Here is a 17,682-nt window from a genome sequence, read left to right on the forward strand (position 1 = left end):
GAGAAACATAGCTTACACAAAGGTGATCCCAACATGTGGGGTCGCATGCCTTTAATTCTAGCACTTAGGTGGAGACAGAAGTGATATGACTGGGTGTTAATCCTAACACTCAGGAGGCAACAGGCAGGCAGGCATCTGAGTTTGAAGCTAGCCTAGTCTACAGAGTAAATTCCAGGACAGCCAAGACTATACAGAGAAACCCTGTCTTGAAAAACAAAAACAAAAAAAGGCGCTGTTCTCATTGACCTTTTCAGCATAAGCCATAGCTGCAACTATATGCTTCCTGGTGCTCTTTTTCCCTTAAAACTGGACATTTTGTACTTGTTTCTCCTCCAATGGTCTTTTCCATTATAGATCTGCATCAGAGGTACTGAAAATAACCATGAGACGAATTTGATACTTCCTTGAAATTGCCTCTACCAAAGAAATTAGTTTGTCGCTTATTAATTTAGCCTTAGGCAAGTTCTTAGGACAAGGACAGAAGGCAGCCGCATTCTTTGCCAAAATTACACAGAAATGGGCTCTGACCCGGTTGCTATTTTTATTATCTTCTGAAACCTCTTGAACTGGGTCACCATAGTCCCCATTGTTCTCAGTTCTACAACCCAAGTTCATACTAGAATGGCCTGTTAAACTGCTTACAGAGTTCAACTATTGTCCTAATCCAAAGTTTCAAAGTCTTCCTCATTCCTCAAAAAAGCAATATGGTCAAGTTCCTTACATCAACCCACTCTCTGTACCAGCCTCTGTCATAGTTACCTGTATGTTGCTGTGATAAACACCATGACCAAGGCAACTCAGAAGGAGGAAGTTTATTTGGGCTTATTGTTCTGGAGGGATAAAACTCCATCAGGATAAGGAAGCATAGCAGCAAGCAGGCAGGGCAGCAGGAGCGGAGAGCTGAGAGTATACACCTTCCAACTCATGTATGAAACAGAGAAAACTGAAAGCACCATGAGGCTTTTAATCTCAAAGCCCACCCCCTAGTTCCTACTTTCTGTAGCAGGTTTTACCATTGAAACATCCACAAAAAGCACCACCAGCACATTTACATATGCAAAGAGAAAAAATGGTATCCCAGCTGGGGATGGTGGCTCAGGCCTGTGATATGAGCTCTCAGGATGCTTTGGCAAGAGTATCATGCATGCTGCACGTAATAGACTTGGTGAGAATCCGTGCATCTCCATCCTAGTGCACAGCCCACCCTATCCTGCTTTACGCTGCTTATGTCCATTTTTCTTAATCTCCCATTGCTCAGTCAGGTTTCCAGGACCTGACTGCATGGGTCATGGAATCAAACATGGGTTTTGAACAGGTTTATGATACCAGGTATTAATTCATTCTGGGCAGCGGGTCTCAAATCTATGCAGAAAGCAGTTGGTTACCCCATCCCAGCCATGCTGCTATTGTTCCAAGGTTAGTGATGAAGTATGCAGAGTCCAGCACAGGGTAAAATCGGTGGTGTCTGGTTTTTCAATAGAACACAATTTGGAATATGTCCTCTCTGATGTTTTCTCAAAATTTTCAATCCGATACGTTTCAGGGAAAAACTGTGCCTTCTTCCTAAACCTTAACACTGTGGGGAAATTCACTCAATTATCAATTCTAGAAGTAGTACAACTTTCTGTAATTTTCATCCAGCTTTTTGTAGGCTCTTCTGTGTGGTTTGTGAAGAGTGGTGGACTTTTGAAGCCGCCTTGCTGTGCTCTACCAGAGCGCCACGATACCGCATTCTTGAATGAGTGATAACTATTGCACTCGTTTTGTTTTGTTTCCTTTGTAACTTTTTCATATTTGCTCTGTTTGGTTAGCTGGCTGGTTTTGTTTGGATTTTTTGAGACAGGATCTTACTGTGGAGCTCTAGGTGGCCTGGACCTCACTTTGTAACCACACTGGCTTCCCAAGAGCTGAGTACACCCCAGGTCAAGCCTTTGTGCTTGCTGTTTTAATTTATTTATCTTTTTTAAGATTTATTTTATTAATTGTGTATAAAGCATCTGCCTGCATGTATCCCTGCAGGCCAGAAGAGGGCACCAGATCTCATTATAGATGTTTGTGAGCCACCATGTGGTTGCTGGGAATTGAACTCAAGACCTCTGGAAGAACAGTCAGTGCACTTAATCTCTGAGCCATCTCTCAGTCCTTATTTTTGTTTTTGAGGCAAGGCCGTGGTAATTAATATAGGTGGCTTCAGACTCACAATCCTCCTGTCTCAGCTCCCAAGTGTTGGGATTACAGATCAGGTATGCACTTCCTGCCACACCAGGCTGTTTCTGGGTTTATTCTCTATGACACTTGCCACTGTACCAGGACCCCTGCCTTCAACTCTGCCACATGACATGGACTCATCCTTCTGCCATGTTCTTCTCTAAATATAAGCATGTTGTTAAAAGAAAATTTCAGAGCTTCTGTCTTATGTCTGGTATGGGACAGAGAGAATGAATTTAGAAAAAAAATTTACTTTTCTTCCTACCTACTTTTGTCTCCATCATACCTTTCATTGAATACATATCAGTATAAAAAATGTTTAAGTTTTCCACAATGAACAATAAAAGTTCCTGGAGTACTCTTTGAAGTTTCCAGGAAGATGGGGCCCCACAACAACAACTCCACCTGGTTGATATAATGTCATGATGCTGATAGCATTATTATAAGACCTATTTTGTGTACCAGCTGCTCAAGATAGATTCCAACTCGGTTAGCTGAAATAGGGCACATTTTTACAGTCTTCTGGCTAGAACTCCAAATAGGAACCTCAGAAAAATCCTACCAAATACTCAAAGACTATTTGCTATTATACCATGACAGCTGGAAGTAATTCTAGAAGACGACGTCCCCTTTCCCAACAAAGTCTGTCCTATGGTTAGGGACATCATTTAAAGGTTGAATATAATTGTTATAAGATTGGGGGCTGGGGGGAAGATTATGTAAGCTCAAGGATCTCTTTGAAAAAAAAAGGAAATTGGATGGGATAATAGATTAGTGTGAGCTTACTCACACTAATAATAGTGAATAATGAATACTTGTGAGGTATAATTTATAGGCAATTTACATTGGTATAGATTCTTATATATTGGTACAAACTTATATTGAGTATGTTCCTATTTTCGTCTACAATATTTGTACACCTAGGCAAAGTTATTTATCATATTGTATGCATGCATGCTTCTAATTCAACTTAAGACATTTTGTAGATTGATACAATTTTAGGATATATTTATTATATTGCAATATAAATTTCTACCTCTAATCAAGATACTTATACATTGTTTATATTTTGAGGTCATTGTTCTCATTTGTTGCAGTTGTTTAAAGATTGTATAATATTCTAATATAAAGTCTTAGTCTTTAAGCTATATAGGTATTAAGAATTATAAATCAATAGTCATCCATGTTTGTTATAGTTAGACCAATTAGGTTCTTTAGATACATAGATTGTATTCTGCATAGGTAGGCAATCTTCCACCACTTCAAAGAGCTGTTGAATATGGTATTTAAATAACTTAGGGTTCTGTTTGACATGAGACACAATTGCTCCCGGCAGCAGCGATCTATTCCCGGAGAATGTTGAGCACTGAAGACTTGTCTGGTTACTCTAAAATTGCATGATAGTTATATGACACACACGGAGCATATAACATGGAGTACATATCTAAAAGATAATGAAAATAAAATCAGAAAACTTGAAATTCCATAAACCCTATGTAACCACCTACATCAAAAGCTGTTTGTCAAAGAATGCTAACCCAGGACCTTGCTTTGTTACTTGCTCACCCTCTGTGAAAATATTTCACGATGTAACTGTTAAACCCTTCAAGTATCGTACAAGCTTGGGAGAACAACCAAAAGGCATAAATGGCCCTAAAAAAGGATGGGATGCTGTAAGGTGAAAAGTCCAGGCACACAGCTATGAAATTCTTGGGAGTGGTATGCATGTGTACAGCAATCTGTGTTATCTGACATGGCATGCTATAATGGGAGCAGGATTCTTTCAAGTTTCTCCAGCAAATTAAACCAAAACCAAGTGAGACAAAGTGCTAGAAGAGATGCTTTTTGTCTCTTTAGATGCTGGGTGTCTGGTGTAGGAGGTTTTTCTGTCGTTGTGTTACTTTCATTGGTTAAATAAAGAGACTGCCTTGGCCTTTTGATAGGGCAGAAAATTAGGTGGGCAGAGTAGACAAAACAGGATGCTGGGAAGAAGGCAGGCAGAGGGAGAGCTGCCACGGTGTAGCCAGAGTCAGACATGCTGAACCTTTCCTGGTAAGCCACAACTTCGTGGTGACATACAGATTATTAGAAATGGGTTGAATCAAGATGTGAGAGTTAGCCAATAAGAGGCTAGAACTAATGGGCCAGGCAGTAATTTAATTAATACAATTTCCGGGTGGTTATTTCAGGGGTTAAGCTAGCCGGGCGGCAGGACACAGCCCGCTCCCCCTCTTACTACAGGTGTCTGACTTCAGGAATGCAGTTCAGAAATGGAAGGCATTTATGCATCTTGGCAGCCAAAGAAATACAAATTCAGTCAGATGGGAAGCCTCCATAGGAGACAGAAGGTTCTGTGAGCCTCTGGGGACATTACTGTAATGTGGGATTTCCTCCGAGTATGCTATGAATATGTTTTGTCCCCAATGATCAATAAAGGAGCTGTTTTAGCCAATAGCTTAGCACAGTAAAGCCAGGCGGGAAATCTGAACAGAAATAAATATAGAAAGAGTAGGTGCAGTTAAAGAGACCCATGTAGCTGCCAAAGGAGACAGACACTGGAACCTGACGAGTAGACCACAGACTTGTAGTAATACAAAGATTAATATAAATTGGTTAATTTAAGATGTAAGAGCTAGCTGGGAATATGCCCAAGTCGTTGCCCAACTAGTGTTGCAATTAATAAAAGTTTTTATGTGATTATTCGGGTCTGGGTGGCCGGGAAACGGAAAAGCAGTCTCCCTTTACATTACTGCATCACTTGCAACCCTTGAATTTGAAATCCATGTCTTGAGAGGATCAACTATCTTTTAAGTTCTAAAGCAGTGAAACTTATCTAGTTTCCAAGGCTAAGTCAAGATCATCATGGCAAGAAACATGGCAGCAGGCAGGCACACATGGGATTGAGAGCTTATATTCTGATCTACGGGCATATAAACAGAGTCATCTGAGCTGGTATGGACTTTTGAAACCATCAAAGTCCACTTACTGACACACCTCGTAACTCTTCCTAAACAGCTTCACTAACCAGAGACCAAGTATTCAAATATATGAGCCCCTGGAGACCACTCTTGTTCAGAACACCACAACACAATAGGCATGGAAGAGGTAGAAACATGCAGACACTACCAGGGGATGCTCTGGTTTGTGTTGCACACAGTAAATCACTGGTGATTTTTTTTTTTTTTATCATGAGACACCGTTTTGGGATAACTTCTGCTGTGATCCTAGCTGCAGCAGGCTTGTATGTTCCAGGGTAGGGGTGTGAGGATTAGAAATGTTAGTTAGGAAAAACAGATAAGAAAGAAACACAAAGACATAAGATACTACCAGGATGGTAACTCAGCAAATAATGAATGCTGAATTCTGAGTTCACCCATGTGTATTTTTCACTCACTTTTATAACCCAATACAAAAAGGGGGGAGAAGGCAAAAGAATGCTTTAACATGACACAAAGGACAACCAGAACAGTTACTTGCTCTAATAATTGAGACATCGAGCCATTAATTCCTGAGCAAAGCATTTGATGTTTGGGGCAGTGAAGACACGCTAGACCAAGCATCCTGCAGGCAGACCTCCTATTTCAAAAGAAGGAGAAGTGCTGCGCTTCAGTGCTCTGACCTTTGGTCAGGATGGAGTGGATCTACCTCTAAGGGCCATCTTAAGGCCCAAAATACCAAGTAACCACACCCTACGTCAGGACCTCTTGTTGGCAGCCACACCTGTTGTCACCACATTTGAAAGAGCAAAAATGAGCTCAAACTCTCTGACCTTCAGACAAGATGGAACAGGATCACCTCTGAGTGTGTCCTGATAAATTTTCTACAAATAGCAGAAACAGTGCGCTACTCTGATAACACAGGGACTGGTTTACCTTAACCGGGTTACAAATGTCTGAATGAGATCCCATTCTTCGCACTAATTCTGTAAGTAATTCCTTTAATTATTTCAAAGGGAATGTTATAAAACTGAATTTGTAAAGCAGCTTTAACCTTCATATACAAGCTTTTATTCATAAAGTTAGATCTGTATCAATAAGATTTAAAAATTTCCCGATATACATTTAAGAGTGCTGCATTTAAGAGTATCATTTACTCATCTGTTGAGATATAATTACACATACATATATTAATATTCAACACAGAGACTTTTAACTCATTGAAAAGGCAAAGCATTGGTGACCACTGAAAAATTTGAGTTTATCAATTTTTTTTTTTAAAACTGGGGAAAAAATTGGGAAGTGAAATTCTTTTAATTTTTAATTTTCTACCCATTTGTCTTTGCCGGCATAGACACCTATGGGAGGGTGCAGGACTCCCTGGTCCTAATGTTATAGGCAGTTGTGAGTTATCATGTGGTTACCAGGAATTGAACTTGAGTCCTCTGGAAGAGCAACCAGTGCTCTTGACCTCTGAGCCACCTATCTAGTCCCAGAAGTGCACTTTTCATTGCATAAATATCTTTCCTCCATATGCAGTTCTCTTCTGGAAGGTAGAGTCCATTACTTCGGAATCTGTCCTCACACAGTTTCAATGACAGCGGCAATTTCCTTGAACTGTCTGTAGAAATTCTGGAGGAAAAGGGGAAAATATTAATTTTACTTTTTCAGTCTATTTACATAGTTTGCATTTTAATGTTACATCCTAAGTGAAGATCACTGAGAAACAAACATACCTAGACAAGAAGGCACTGCAAACCTGAGACAAACCTCAAGAAGCCCATATCTAAATAACAAACAGGAGAACCGCCTCCCAAAGAAAACATGAAACATGTACATAACTTCTGCAGGTGTCTCAGTATCCTCCGGATCCTGGCTCAGAAGGCCGACCACGGAGAGCAAAATCCACAGCTGTTCAAATCCCTTACACGTATTCACATATATGTGGCCACTATCTGTCATGCTGTATGCATATAGGCACATACATACAATGGAATCACTCAGCTATAAAAAAAGAAATCCTGCCATTTCCAACACAGTGAACCCAGAGGACACTATGGTAAAGACAAACCAGACACAGTAAGATAGACACTATATGATCTCACTTATATTAAGAATGTTGAACTCAGCCGGGCGGACGGTGGTGGTGGGCCTTTAATCCCAGCACTCTGGAGTCAGAGGCAGGTAGATCTCTAAGAGTTCAAGGCCAGCCTGGTCTACAAGAGCTAGTTCCAGGACAGGCTCCAAAGCTACAGAGAAACCCTGTCTCAAAAAGCCAAAAGGAATATTGAACTTTCAGATACAGAAAATTGAATGTGGTTGTCGGATGCTAGGGGTGAGGAAAAAGTGAAAATGTTGGCTAGGGGTACTAACTTAGCTATAAAAGTTCTGAAGACCTAACGTACAGAACAGTGAGTATGATTAATAGCATATTTGAGATTCTGAGTCGATTTTAAATGTTCTCAGTGCACATACATTTATACAAACAACGTGGAAACGCACACGATAATTACCTTCATGAAAAGTCGCTGCACAACATATATTCTTACCAAATCACATTGTATACACTGAAAACATATTTTTATTTATCAATTATACCTCAGCAATGCTTCAGAGATAAGGTGATTTGTTTGCTAATTTATTTACTCCTGAAGAAAAACTCCATAGAAACGCCCTGCAGATGAAGAAAGAGCCTGCACCCGTGAACGACTGGAATGTCTGAGGCTAATCTGGCTTTCCCATTCCGTCCATAACTACACACTACCTTTCCTCACATCCCATTCCTTCAGACGCCTATCAGCATCATTAAGAATAAATGTGTGCAGTCTTGTCTATCAAGAGGCCCTTAAAATACAGTTTATAAAGAGGAACTCGAAGGTCATACAATGGTATGTGGAAGACTTTTCCAGAAGCCTTGGCTTAGAGGTAGAGCACCTACCTCACGTGAGCAAGCACATGTGTGATCCCACATCATCCACACACAAAAACAGAAGGGCAGGCTGAAGAGAAGGCTCCACAGTCACCAGCACTACCTGCTCCCCCAGAGAACCTGGGTTCCACTGCCAGCATTCTCGCGGCCATTTACAACTGTCTGAGACTCCAGTCCATGGGATCTGATGCCCTCTTCTGGCCTCGGTGGGTAGTGCGTGCATATGGTACACAGATACATAGGCAGACAAAACACTCCATACACCCCAAGTGAACAAACAACAATAAAGGAAGCCCAGAACCAATGCAGTTTTTAATAGTCTTCAAAAATGAAGCTTTTACTTCCAGTTCATTCACTATGGTGCTTTCTGGAGTGCTCAACTCTCCTTTGAGAGCTGCTTCAGCTACTGAAGGGCTCACAGCAAACCAAACCAAACTGTACACACCGTTAGTTAAATCAGCTAACGATAGGCATCTCTCATAATATACATTCAAAAGGAAATTAGACAGTGTTCACTCCCCATGGTGGTCTAAAAGAAAATGGCCCCCAAAGGGAGTGGCACTATTAGAAGATATGGCCAAGCTAGAGGAAGTGTGTCGAGGTTGGGGCAGGCTTTGAGGTCTATTTTACTCAAGCTTCCCTCGAATGACAGTAAGTTGACTTCCTGTGGCTTGCAACCCAAGATGTAACCATCATCATGTGTGCCCGCATGCCACCATGCTCCCCATCATGATAATGGATTAAGCGTGAGAAACTGTAAGAAAGCCGCCCCAATTAAATGTTTTCTTTATAAGAGTTGCCGTGGCCATGGTGTCTCTTCACAGCAATGAAACCCCTAACTAGACACTTCTGTTCTCTTCCTTGGATAGAAGGTAAATAAAACGATAATATGAATGCCCTAAGTTTAAGCATAAACTACCGAGTTACTGAAATCTCTAGCTAGTAAGACTCATCAATATGTATTAGCCCTGAGCTGCATTTTGTAAGCAGTCAACAAACCCAATGCTAGCCAAAAAAAGATTACTTTTTCTTAAAATTATTATTAAACATAAAAACAATAAAAAGTTAATTACAGAGTAAATATCCTGTAGAGAAGATGAAGTATTCCTAAATATATTGGTCAAAAACTGTTACAGCAATGAAAGGGCACTATGCACAAATCGGCGCATCTTACTGGGAAAACTTAGCAAACTCTCAGAGAAAACAACTTCAGTTTTTCTTTTTAGTGCGATCTAAAGTACATCAACTTGTAAGTAAATAAATAAACATTTTCTGTTAAGAAAGACTGTATACAGCTTTTGAAACAGCAGTACAACTTAAATTCAGTGAGTTACACTACAAACCTGAAACTGTGGGATTGTCATTTCGATGGACTTGGTGTTCACTTGGCCAGAAGGATCTGCCACTTTGAGCTTCACAGCCACATACGGGTACTTGAGGGATCTGCAGCGGTCAGAGCTCACAGCCATGCCCAGTTTCCACTGAAAATCTACAAGCTTTAACACAGCAGCACAAGCATCATGTGAGAAACAATACGCAATTTCTGTCTTCCGTCTTGTATTGGTTTCAGTACTGGTCACAGTGCCTGGAAACAGATTCATTTACGCTGGTAGGCAAAAAATGGTCAAATGGCAATGAAGAAAACAAAGGGCACAAGCAGGACCGGAAAACAAGTGGACAAAGGAAAATGTCAAACAAAGGAACCTAAGTGTCTAGCAGATGCATAAAGATGGGGAAAGTGGCTTTTTGTAGCACGCTTAACTTCTCTACTACGGCACACCAAATGAGCATGTTTTAACCTTTCATCCTGCTCATGCCCCACAAGTCCTAAAACAGAAGATGGGTGCCATGGTCGTCAGGAGTGCCCGAGGCACACAAGGAAACCATCCCGGCTGTTTCCTCCCTTCAGTGTCAAGCTCAAACCTACCATTAGAATGAGTGGTGAAGGCCAGGCTTTAGATTCCATCAGTCCTCGTGACGGACACATGCCAGGGGACGTGTTGTGCAGCGGTCACCTGCTCAGTGCCTCACTGAGTCACCACAGTTTTATAGGTTATAATTTCCATTTTGCAGATGACAGAACCCAGTTTCAGAGAGCTTAGGTGATGGGCTCTGGGTAACTCACCTCAGAAACGAGAACAGAAGCCCATGTCTGTTTGACTGTAAAGATTAAAAGCTTAATGACTACTGTGTTTTTAATCTAGCTCCTGATGATGCTTCCTCAGTGTTGCCATGGCATCAAACAGAACTGGATAAAGGCAGCTCTGGACACTGACACCAAGGATTTGACTGTCTTACTTACAAACACGAGAGGATGCCTGGCAACCAAAGCATACGTGCTGACTGGCTGATTTTCTTTTGCAGTGAACTAATGTATACCTTGCGACAAACTTCTGTGACAGACACAGGAAGAGCTGCTGACTTTCCAGTTTTTAATTATTAGGACCAAGTAAGAATTCCCAAGGTTCCTACATGCTGGACTCATTGCTTTTCACAATTTAAAAAAAAAAAAAAAAAAAAAAAAACTTTTTAAAAACTTGTATTCACTTGGGCACGTGGAGGTCAAAGGACAACTTGAATTGAGTTTACTCTCTGCTTCACCATGTGTTCCAGGGATTGGACTCACGTCAATAAGCTTGGTAGCAAATACCTTTAATTAGTCCAGTGAGCCGCCTTGATGGTCCTATGAGTTTCCTCATAAAGTTGCAAAACAGCTCACTAGCGTTTGCCTTTATCTGTTATTTGATTTTTAGTTTTGTTTTGTTTTGGTTTTAGATCCAAGATTTTTCTGCAAAGCCCAGACTGGCTTCACAATTGTAGCGACCTTCCTGCTTCAGCCACCCAGGTGCAGGGATTAAAAGGCACCCATGCCAACTTGGTGGATTTATTTGCAATCTCCTGTATAATTACTGTATAATCTACTGTATAATTCAAAGTGTAAAACTTGTTTAAAATTATATTTTTCAGCTCTTTGTGTCTGAGCATGCAAAGAACTGCACCCCCTCCCCAAAAAAACCAAACTGAATGATATTTCTAAACTCATTATTGATCCTAATAGCCTTGTCAATTATCGTGGCTTTTCTTATGAATTTAATCACATGACCAATCACCAGAGAATCACTGTGTGGAAGAGATTACAGCACACAGGTCATTCGGATGAGCCCATGTCCTAACCACAGAGGTTTTCTCCAAGCGAGAAAGCAAGCATTAAGGATGTAACGAAATTAAGACCATGGGATGCAAGTCCCTGGATGTGAGCCCAATGTAATCAGTCTTTGTAGAAGGAAGGCAAGAGGGTCAGAATCAGAAGAGGGAGCAGTGGCTGGGACCGGGCACTGTCCACAAACCAAGAAAGGAGGCAGCTAAGAACAGGAAAAAACAAACAAGAGACCCTCCCTCCACTCATACCCAAACCTTCCTTCACTTTGGTCCCAAAACTCTGGTTTCACACTTCTGACTTGCAGAAGTGTAAGTGATAGATTTATGTTGCTTTGGGGTAGAAAATTTCCATAAAACAAATAAAAACCTATAGCCCAGTACAGGTCAGTCTCAGGGCATCTTTAATAAAACACATAATGCAAAGTGAATGGACAAAATAATTCCTGAAGATGAATAATGACAATGATTCCAACTCAGCTAACTCTGGTTGAAGAGATGGCTCGGTGGTTAAAAGCACTTGCTGCTCTAGCATAGGACCCAGGTTCGGTTTCCGGCACCTACATGGCAGCTCACAATTCATAATTCCAATCCCAAAGAATCCAGGCCTCTTCTGGCCTCCAGTGACCCACAAGTTATACAGACATATAAAAAAAGAAATCTCAAAACAATGCAGCACCATTAACTCATATATTTTTTTTTTGAATTTTCGAGACAGGACCACTAATTCATATAATGCATGCAAAGACAAGCAGGCTTATCGGTATCCCAGGTGCCTTCAAAAGCAACAGCAAGGTAAGCCAGGGCACGTAAATCCAGCTACCCGGGATGCTGGGGCTAGAGAATCACACATTCGAGGACAGTGTGAGCTACAAGCCGCAACAGTTTAGTGAAGAGCATGAAAATTTAAAAATGAGATTAAAATTAAGTGTTACCAGCCCCTTCACTCTTAGCATGCTTTCACGTCATCACGTCCTTATATTTTATGTGAACTTAGGCAACTCCTGGTCCAAAACTCCACTTCTCTGACTTTCTCGGACAAGTGTTATTATTAATTTAGAAAGGCAATTTTTTTATTCCTAATGTAAAATAGGAAAGATTAGAAAACTTATACTTCATCTTCAAAATAACTTCTTAGGAGAAATGGCTGGGCTGGCTTGGTGATACATGCCTTTAATCCTAGCACTTCAGAAGCAGAGGCGAAAGTTCAAGGCCAATCAGGTCTTACTAGAAAAGTTCCTGGCTAGTCGGTGAGATTCTGTCTCAACACAAAAAACAAAAAGTTAAAGGAAAAGGAAGGGAGCTATCTTGGCAAACATTAGTAAATAATTGCTCGTGTAACCCTCATGTTTTAAAACACCATATTCCTACCTTGGAATAAAGGCTGACTAAGTACGTTGGAACAAAGCTTGCACAGCACTTTCTGGGCAGAGCAGCCTAAATTACACTGTCCAGTCCAATGGGAAAACGCAGCCCGGGGAAGGACCCACGAAAAGGGGCGGGGACCGCACGCCGCAGCGCGACAGCATGGGGCGTCCACTCACCTGGCAGGTGACCTGGAACAGAAGCAGAAACACGATTCAGAGAAAAGCCTTCCCGGCACCACTGTCCGCCCCAGCCCCTTCTCCCAGGCCGAATGTACCTCGGATTTGGCGTCCAGCACCGGTTCCCTGAACGGAGAATCCTCCATGGCCAGACTGGAACTCACAGACACTTCCGCTTCCGGCCCAGCCTACTCTAGGGAGAACGAGAAAAGTAAATTTTCAAGAAATTTTGGACTTGTCTCAAGCAAACATCAGTTTTAGGATATACTGGGTTGAGGAAAGGATCGGTGAGGAGAAAGGCCAAGGACGCGGAGGAAACCTAGTGGAGGATGAATAACCCTTAGGATGTCGCCTCCCCCACGGTCGGGAAAGGAATGGGCTCGTCTGTGCGCAAGCGTAAAGTGACTGTGCTTGGGAGCCTGCGACTCCAGTCAGCGATCCTGTGGAAAGGCTTGGAGATGCGGCCACACCCCCTTGCATGGTTCTTGCTGTGCTGTGTGACTTTAACTGCAATTGTCTGGCGAATTCTCATCCTTGGCCTAGCCCGATGATGGAAGGATGGAGCGAAATGCCTTAAAAAAGCAAAAACCTCTGCTGCCTTTATTCAGATTTCAACCCGATTTCAGCAGACCGCCGATGCATTCTTCACAGAATGTCCACGCCAATTTTTATTCCCATGCCAGCATTTTATTTAGAAAAATGAAAATATTTTCACATAAAAATTCGTACATGTGTCATCCACATTTATCAACGGTCACTGCTTTACGCATTTGCTTTAACGCAGACTATACATAATAAGGAGTATTGCATCCCTAAATACTTGAGCACTTACCTCCAAAGAACAATCTAGCCACAAACTAAATTAAATATTTATATATAATATATACATATTATATATATATATTATTTTTTGAAAAAGAGACTCCCTCTGTAGTCTGCTCATCATGCAGCCCATGCTGGCTTCCATAGCTCAGCAGTCTTCCTGCCTCGTCCACCAGAGTGCTGGGGTGACAGACACCATACCCACCTTGCTCCAATGACATTCGAACATTGATTACCTACCCTGCCCACAATCAGAATACAGCCAAGGACTCCAGTTCCCTTTAGTTCCTAATCTAAAGCTCCTCAGGTAAGGCTCCCTCAAGGACCTGAGGTGGAATCTGCTTTTAAGCTCATCTAAGTTGTTGGCAGCACTCAGTTTCATGCAGTTTCTGTATTTGCTGGGTTTTTTTTTTTTTTAGAGATTCTCTGCTTTTCATGACTATTCACACCCATGGTTTTGTGTACTTGCTGCCTCTCCAAAGCAAGTAATAGAACATGTCTCCCTCATGTTTGGTAACCTAACCAGCCAATTCCTACTCTGCTAGAAATAGTCTGATTCAAGGTGTAAGAGCTAGCTTGAAATACGCTTAAGCTATTGGCCAAACAGTATTGTATTTAGTAGAGCTTCTGTGCGGTTATTTTCTAGTCTGGGTGGCCGGAAAATGAATGAGCAGTCTCCGCCTACATACGTTCGCTGTTTTAAAGAATTCAAATGATTCAATAAGACATCCCCAAATGTTTCAGACTAACTCCCGGAAGCTTTACGGTATAGTACTGAAATGACATTTTCTGAGTAGTACCTGGAGCTGTTGAATAGAGATGAGACTCTTTGCGGGCTGAACATCTTTAGAGTTCTACCTATCACCAGACAGCTCACACAGTTGAATTGTACTAGTTAACGAAAATACAGCAAACACCTAGAGCTGCGGCCTGCATGCTCTCTGTACCTGTCTCTCTGGTGTACCCATTGATGTATTTATTTTTATTTTATTATTTATTTGTTTATTTATTGGTTTTTCAAGATAGGGTTTCTTTATGTAGCCCTGACTGTCCTGAAATTCACATTGTAGGCCAGGCTAGACTTGAACTCACAGAGACCCCTTTCCTCCGCCTCCCGAGTGCTGAGATTAAAGGAAGGTGCCACCACCTCCCAGCCCATCAATGTATTTTAGACTTGCCTTAGTTTATGACTTTGTTCTGTAACCCTGTAAAAACTTCATGAAACTGTTTCCATGTTTGAATGTGGAAGTTGGGTTAAGTTAAATCTGTGTTCCCGGCTATGGTCACTCAAAAAGGCTCCAGAATAAAGTCTCTTATTCCCTTTAAGATGAGAGCAGTGTTTTTGTGTCGACATTAAAAAAATAATAATAATCTGTTGCTCCAGAGACCTGTTAGATCACAGACCCTCCTCTGCCTTGTCCTCTCACTCTCTCTATGAAATCAGGCCACAGGTCCCTAAGGGCTCTCTGATGACGCATAGATACATAGACCTGATAAAAACTGCTTCTGTTTGGCCTTGAAGTCGTCGTGTCCCCCCCCCCCCCCCTTAAGACAGCCTTGAACAACAAGTTTACTTATCTGTGGCCTCCCTGCCTTGTGACTCCTCCTACAAAGGCTAGGCTAGGCTAGATCACTTCCTCTGCAGTTGACACTCCTTCTGCCCCCTTCCTGCCCCACCCGGCTCCTGAAAACTTGTAAGATGCAGACATTCTCTTTGTCCTACTGGAAATGAAGGCTCTTCCTTCAAGACCCAATCATGCCTATGGTATGAGGACATCCACACTAATGCTCTCCACTGACTATGATGAACCTGTAACTCTCCTGACATGGTCCTTCAGAAAGTCTCCAGTCTACAAATCCATGTTCTTTCATGTTATAATAAACACATGCCAAACTGCTATGTTCAGGTCTATATCTTATAAGATAATATAATTTGCATTTGACTCTCACTTATAAAATACAGATTTGGGGCCTGCACCATGACTCAGTTGGTCAAAGAGCTTGCCACTGAGCCTATCTACTTGAGAGTGATCTTCAGGACCCACGCAGAGGAATAAGAGACCTGACTGTCATGAGTTATCCTCTGACCCCTGCTCCCACACACATCCAAAGTTAAAAACGTAAAAATACAAGATTTTTATGAAGTAAAAAAAATTGCCAAAATTATACACACATGGTTATACCTTTAAGAGCATTTTCAAAAAACTCCTCAGTCCCAAATAAGAAGAAGTCCACAGTGCTATATGTCATGAACTCTTGAGGTAATGAAGGTTCCAGGGGAATGGAGGAAACCAAAAGACATTTCTTCCTATTTAAGCATTAAGTTTTAGTTTCTTTTTAAATGCCCAGTGATACAAATCTGAATCAAATAGTCTAAGCAAATTAGCAGGAACTATTCTCTCACAGCTGTGGCCTCTGAACTGGAAGGGAGGAACTCACTGGCGTGAGTTTCGAGAGTTGCATAGCAAAAAGCCCATTCTCTTGGTTCTCGGGCCTGGTTTGGCCTCTTGTTTGCTCCTGGACTCCATTTTCTTTGTCTTTTCCACTTGTTTGGGGGGGAAGAGGATACATATATAGACATGGATGGCCGGTGTCTTTGGAGTCCCAGCCTTATGACTAATATTCCGAGGGGACAGAGGAAGCACAAAGGGAAAGAGGAAACGGGTCTTGAATTTCAGTTCTGAAAGAAAGACTGATTAACCTACAGAGTCACCCACTCCTTGAACTAATGCTAAGTGAAATTGCATTACTTTTTGTCTGCTCTGTGGCCCATGGTGTGTACTATAAAGGGTATATTTATGTGATTGGAAAAGCCACTAGTGTACCAGAGACAAACGATATCACCAGCAGGAGAGATAAGGACGATTCAACCCAACTTAGATGAAAAGATGCTAGAGAAACAAACAAACAAAAACTGGAGGTCTCCTAAACATATTTCTTGTATCATACAGTATTACCCTGCTTTATCAGTGAATGCGGTCAAAATCCTCCCAGATATCTACTTCCTGATCCACAGTCTGTGAATAAGTTACCTTACATCACATGTGGGAATTAAAACCACACATCGGCTGCTAAGCAGGTTACTCAGGTGTGAGCAATGTGATGACCTGTGTCCTTCATCGCGAGGGTGGAGGTGATGAGCTGTAGGCACAGGCAGTTTGTCAGAGTGAAACAGTGTGAGAAAGACTCCCCCATTTGCTGGGTTCATACACAGAGAAGGGGCTAAGGGGCCAAGAAGGCTGGCAGCTTCCAGAAGCCAGAATAAGAAAGAAAATGGATTCTCCCACATAGATTTTATGAATACAGCCCTCTGGATACTTTGCAGTCCAGTAATATCTATTTCAGAAGTTTTACGTTCAGACTGTAGAATAATAAATTCTTGCTGCTTAAAGCCCTGAAGTTCTGGGCTGCAGCGATGGCTCCATTGGTAAAGGCCTTGCTACATAAGCACTTGACCCGAGTTCGGATCCCCACCACCTATGTAAAGTAGACAAGCATCATAGGACACAGCTGTAAATCCACCACTGGGAGGCAGAGGCAAGAGGATTGATGGGCACACTGCCCTCTGAGTCAGTCTACTCAAATCTCTGAGGGCCGGATTCAGGGAGAGATGCTGTCTCAGAAACAGAGGTAGCAACTAAGGAAGATATCTGATGATTACCTCCAGTTGACCTTTGATCTCTAAGAAACATGCACAGGGTGGTACACAAACACATTTTTTTAAAAAAAAATGTTTATTTATTTGGTTTTTCAAGACAGGGTTTCTCTGCAGCTTTGAAGCCTGTCCTGGAAGTAGCTCTTGTAGGCCAGGCTGGTCTCAAACCCACAGAGGAGGCCCACCTCTGCCTCCTGAGTGCTTGGATTAAAGGCTTTCACCGCCATGGCCTGGCACAAACACACATTTTTTAAAAAGCCCCTCTAAAGCTACACACACTGACTACAGTAACTGTAGGAAACCAACAAGGCGATTTGTTACTGATGTACTGGGTCTTTAGAACCCTTTAAACCCCAACTGAGGTCCCTTTCCATCATTCTGCTGGGTGACTTGTTAGATTTTCTGAGTGTTAGCTTTCCTGTCTATAAAGAG

The 17,682-nt window shown here is 41.8% G+C and overlaps 1 protein-coding gene across 3 annotated transcripts; it reads right to left on the minus strand.

Annotated features, from left to right (window-relative positions):
* Positions 1 to 6,192: 6,192 nt before the first annotated feature.
* Positions 6,193 to 13,133, minus strand: Commd6 (COMM domain containing 6). Of its 3 annotated transcripts, none has more exons than XM_041669497.1 (4): positions 12,872 to 13,133; positions 12,774 to 12,785; positions 9,417 to 9,569; positions 6,193 to 6,776 (listed from the first exon to the last, which is right to left on the minus strand). In XM_041669497.1, exons 1-4 carry the CDS (start codon positions 12,917 to 12,919, stop codon positions 6,726 to 6,728), a joined length of 264 nt encoding a protein of 87 aa, XP_041525431.1. In that variant the 5' UTR covers positions 12,920 to 13,133; the 3' UTR covers positions 6,193 to 6,725. The 3 variants fall into 3 exon arrangements, with proteins under 3 accessions (XP_041525431.1, XP_041525437.1, XP_041525441.1); XM_041669503.1 differs by having other exon boundaries at positions 9,417 to 9,658; positions 12,872 to 12,911; XM_041669507.1 differs by lacking the exons at positions 12,774 to 12,785; positions 12,872 to 13,133 and adding an exon at positions 12,601 to 12,754.
* Between the last annotated feature and the right edge of the window lie 4,549 nt (positions 13,134 to 17,682).

This window comes from Microtus oregoni, unplaced genomic scaffold (genome assembly GCF_018167655.1).
Source record: "Microtus oregoni isolate MIOR12 unplaced genomic scaffold, Mior012 000001F_ref0000356, whole genome shotgun sequence".
Lineage (NCBI taxonomy): Eukaryota > Metazoa > Chordata > Mammalia > Rodentia > Cricetidae > Microtus > Microtus oregoni.

What these genes read in the sequence shown, in the direction of transcription:
- Commd6 (XM_041669497.1), bottom strand. Translation starts at nt 12,919, where the DNA reads ATGGAGGATTCTCCGTTCAGGGAACCGGTGCTGGACGCCAAATCCGAG. An exon ending in TGACAATCCCACAGTTTCAG is followed by an intron (nt 6,777 to 9,416) that starts GTTTGTAGTGTA and finishes CTTTTCCTCCAG; the next exon opens with AATTTCTACAGACAGTTCAA.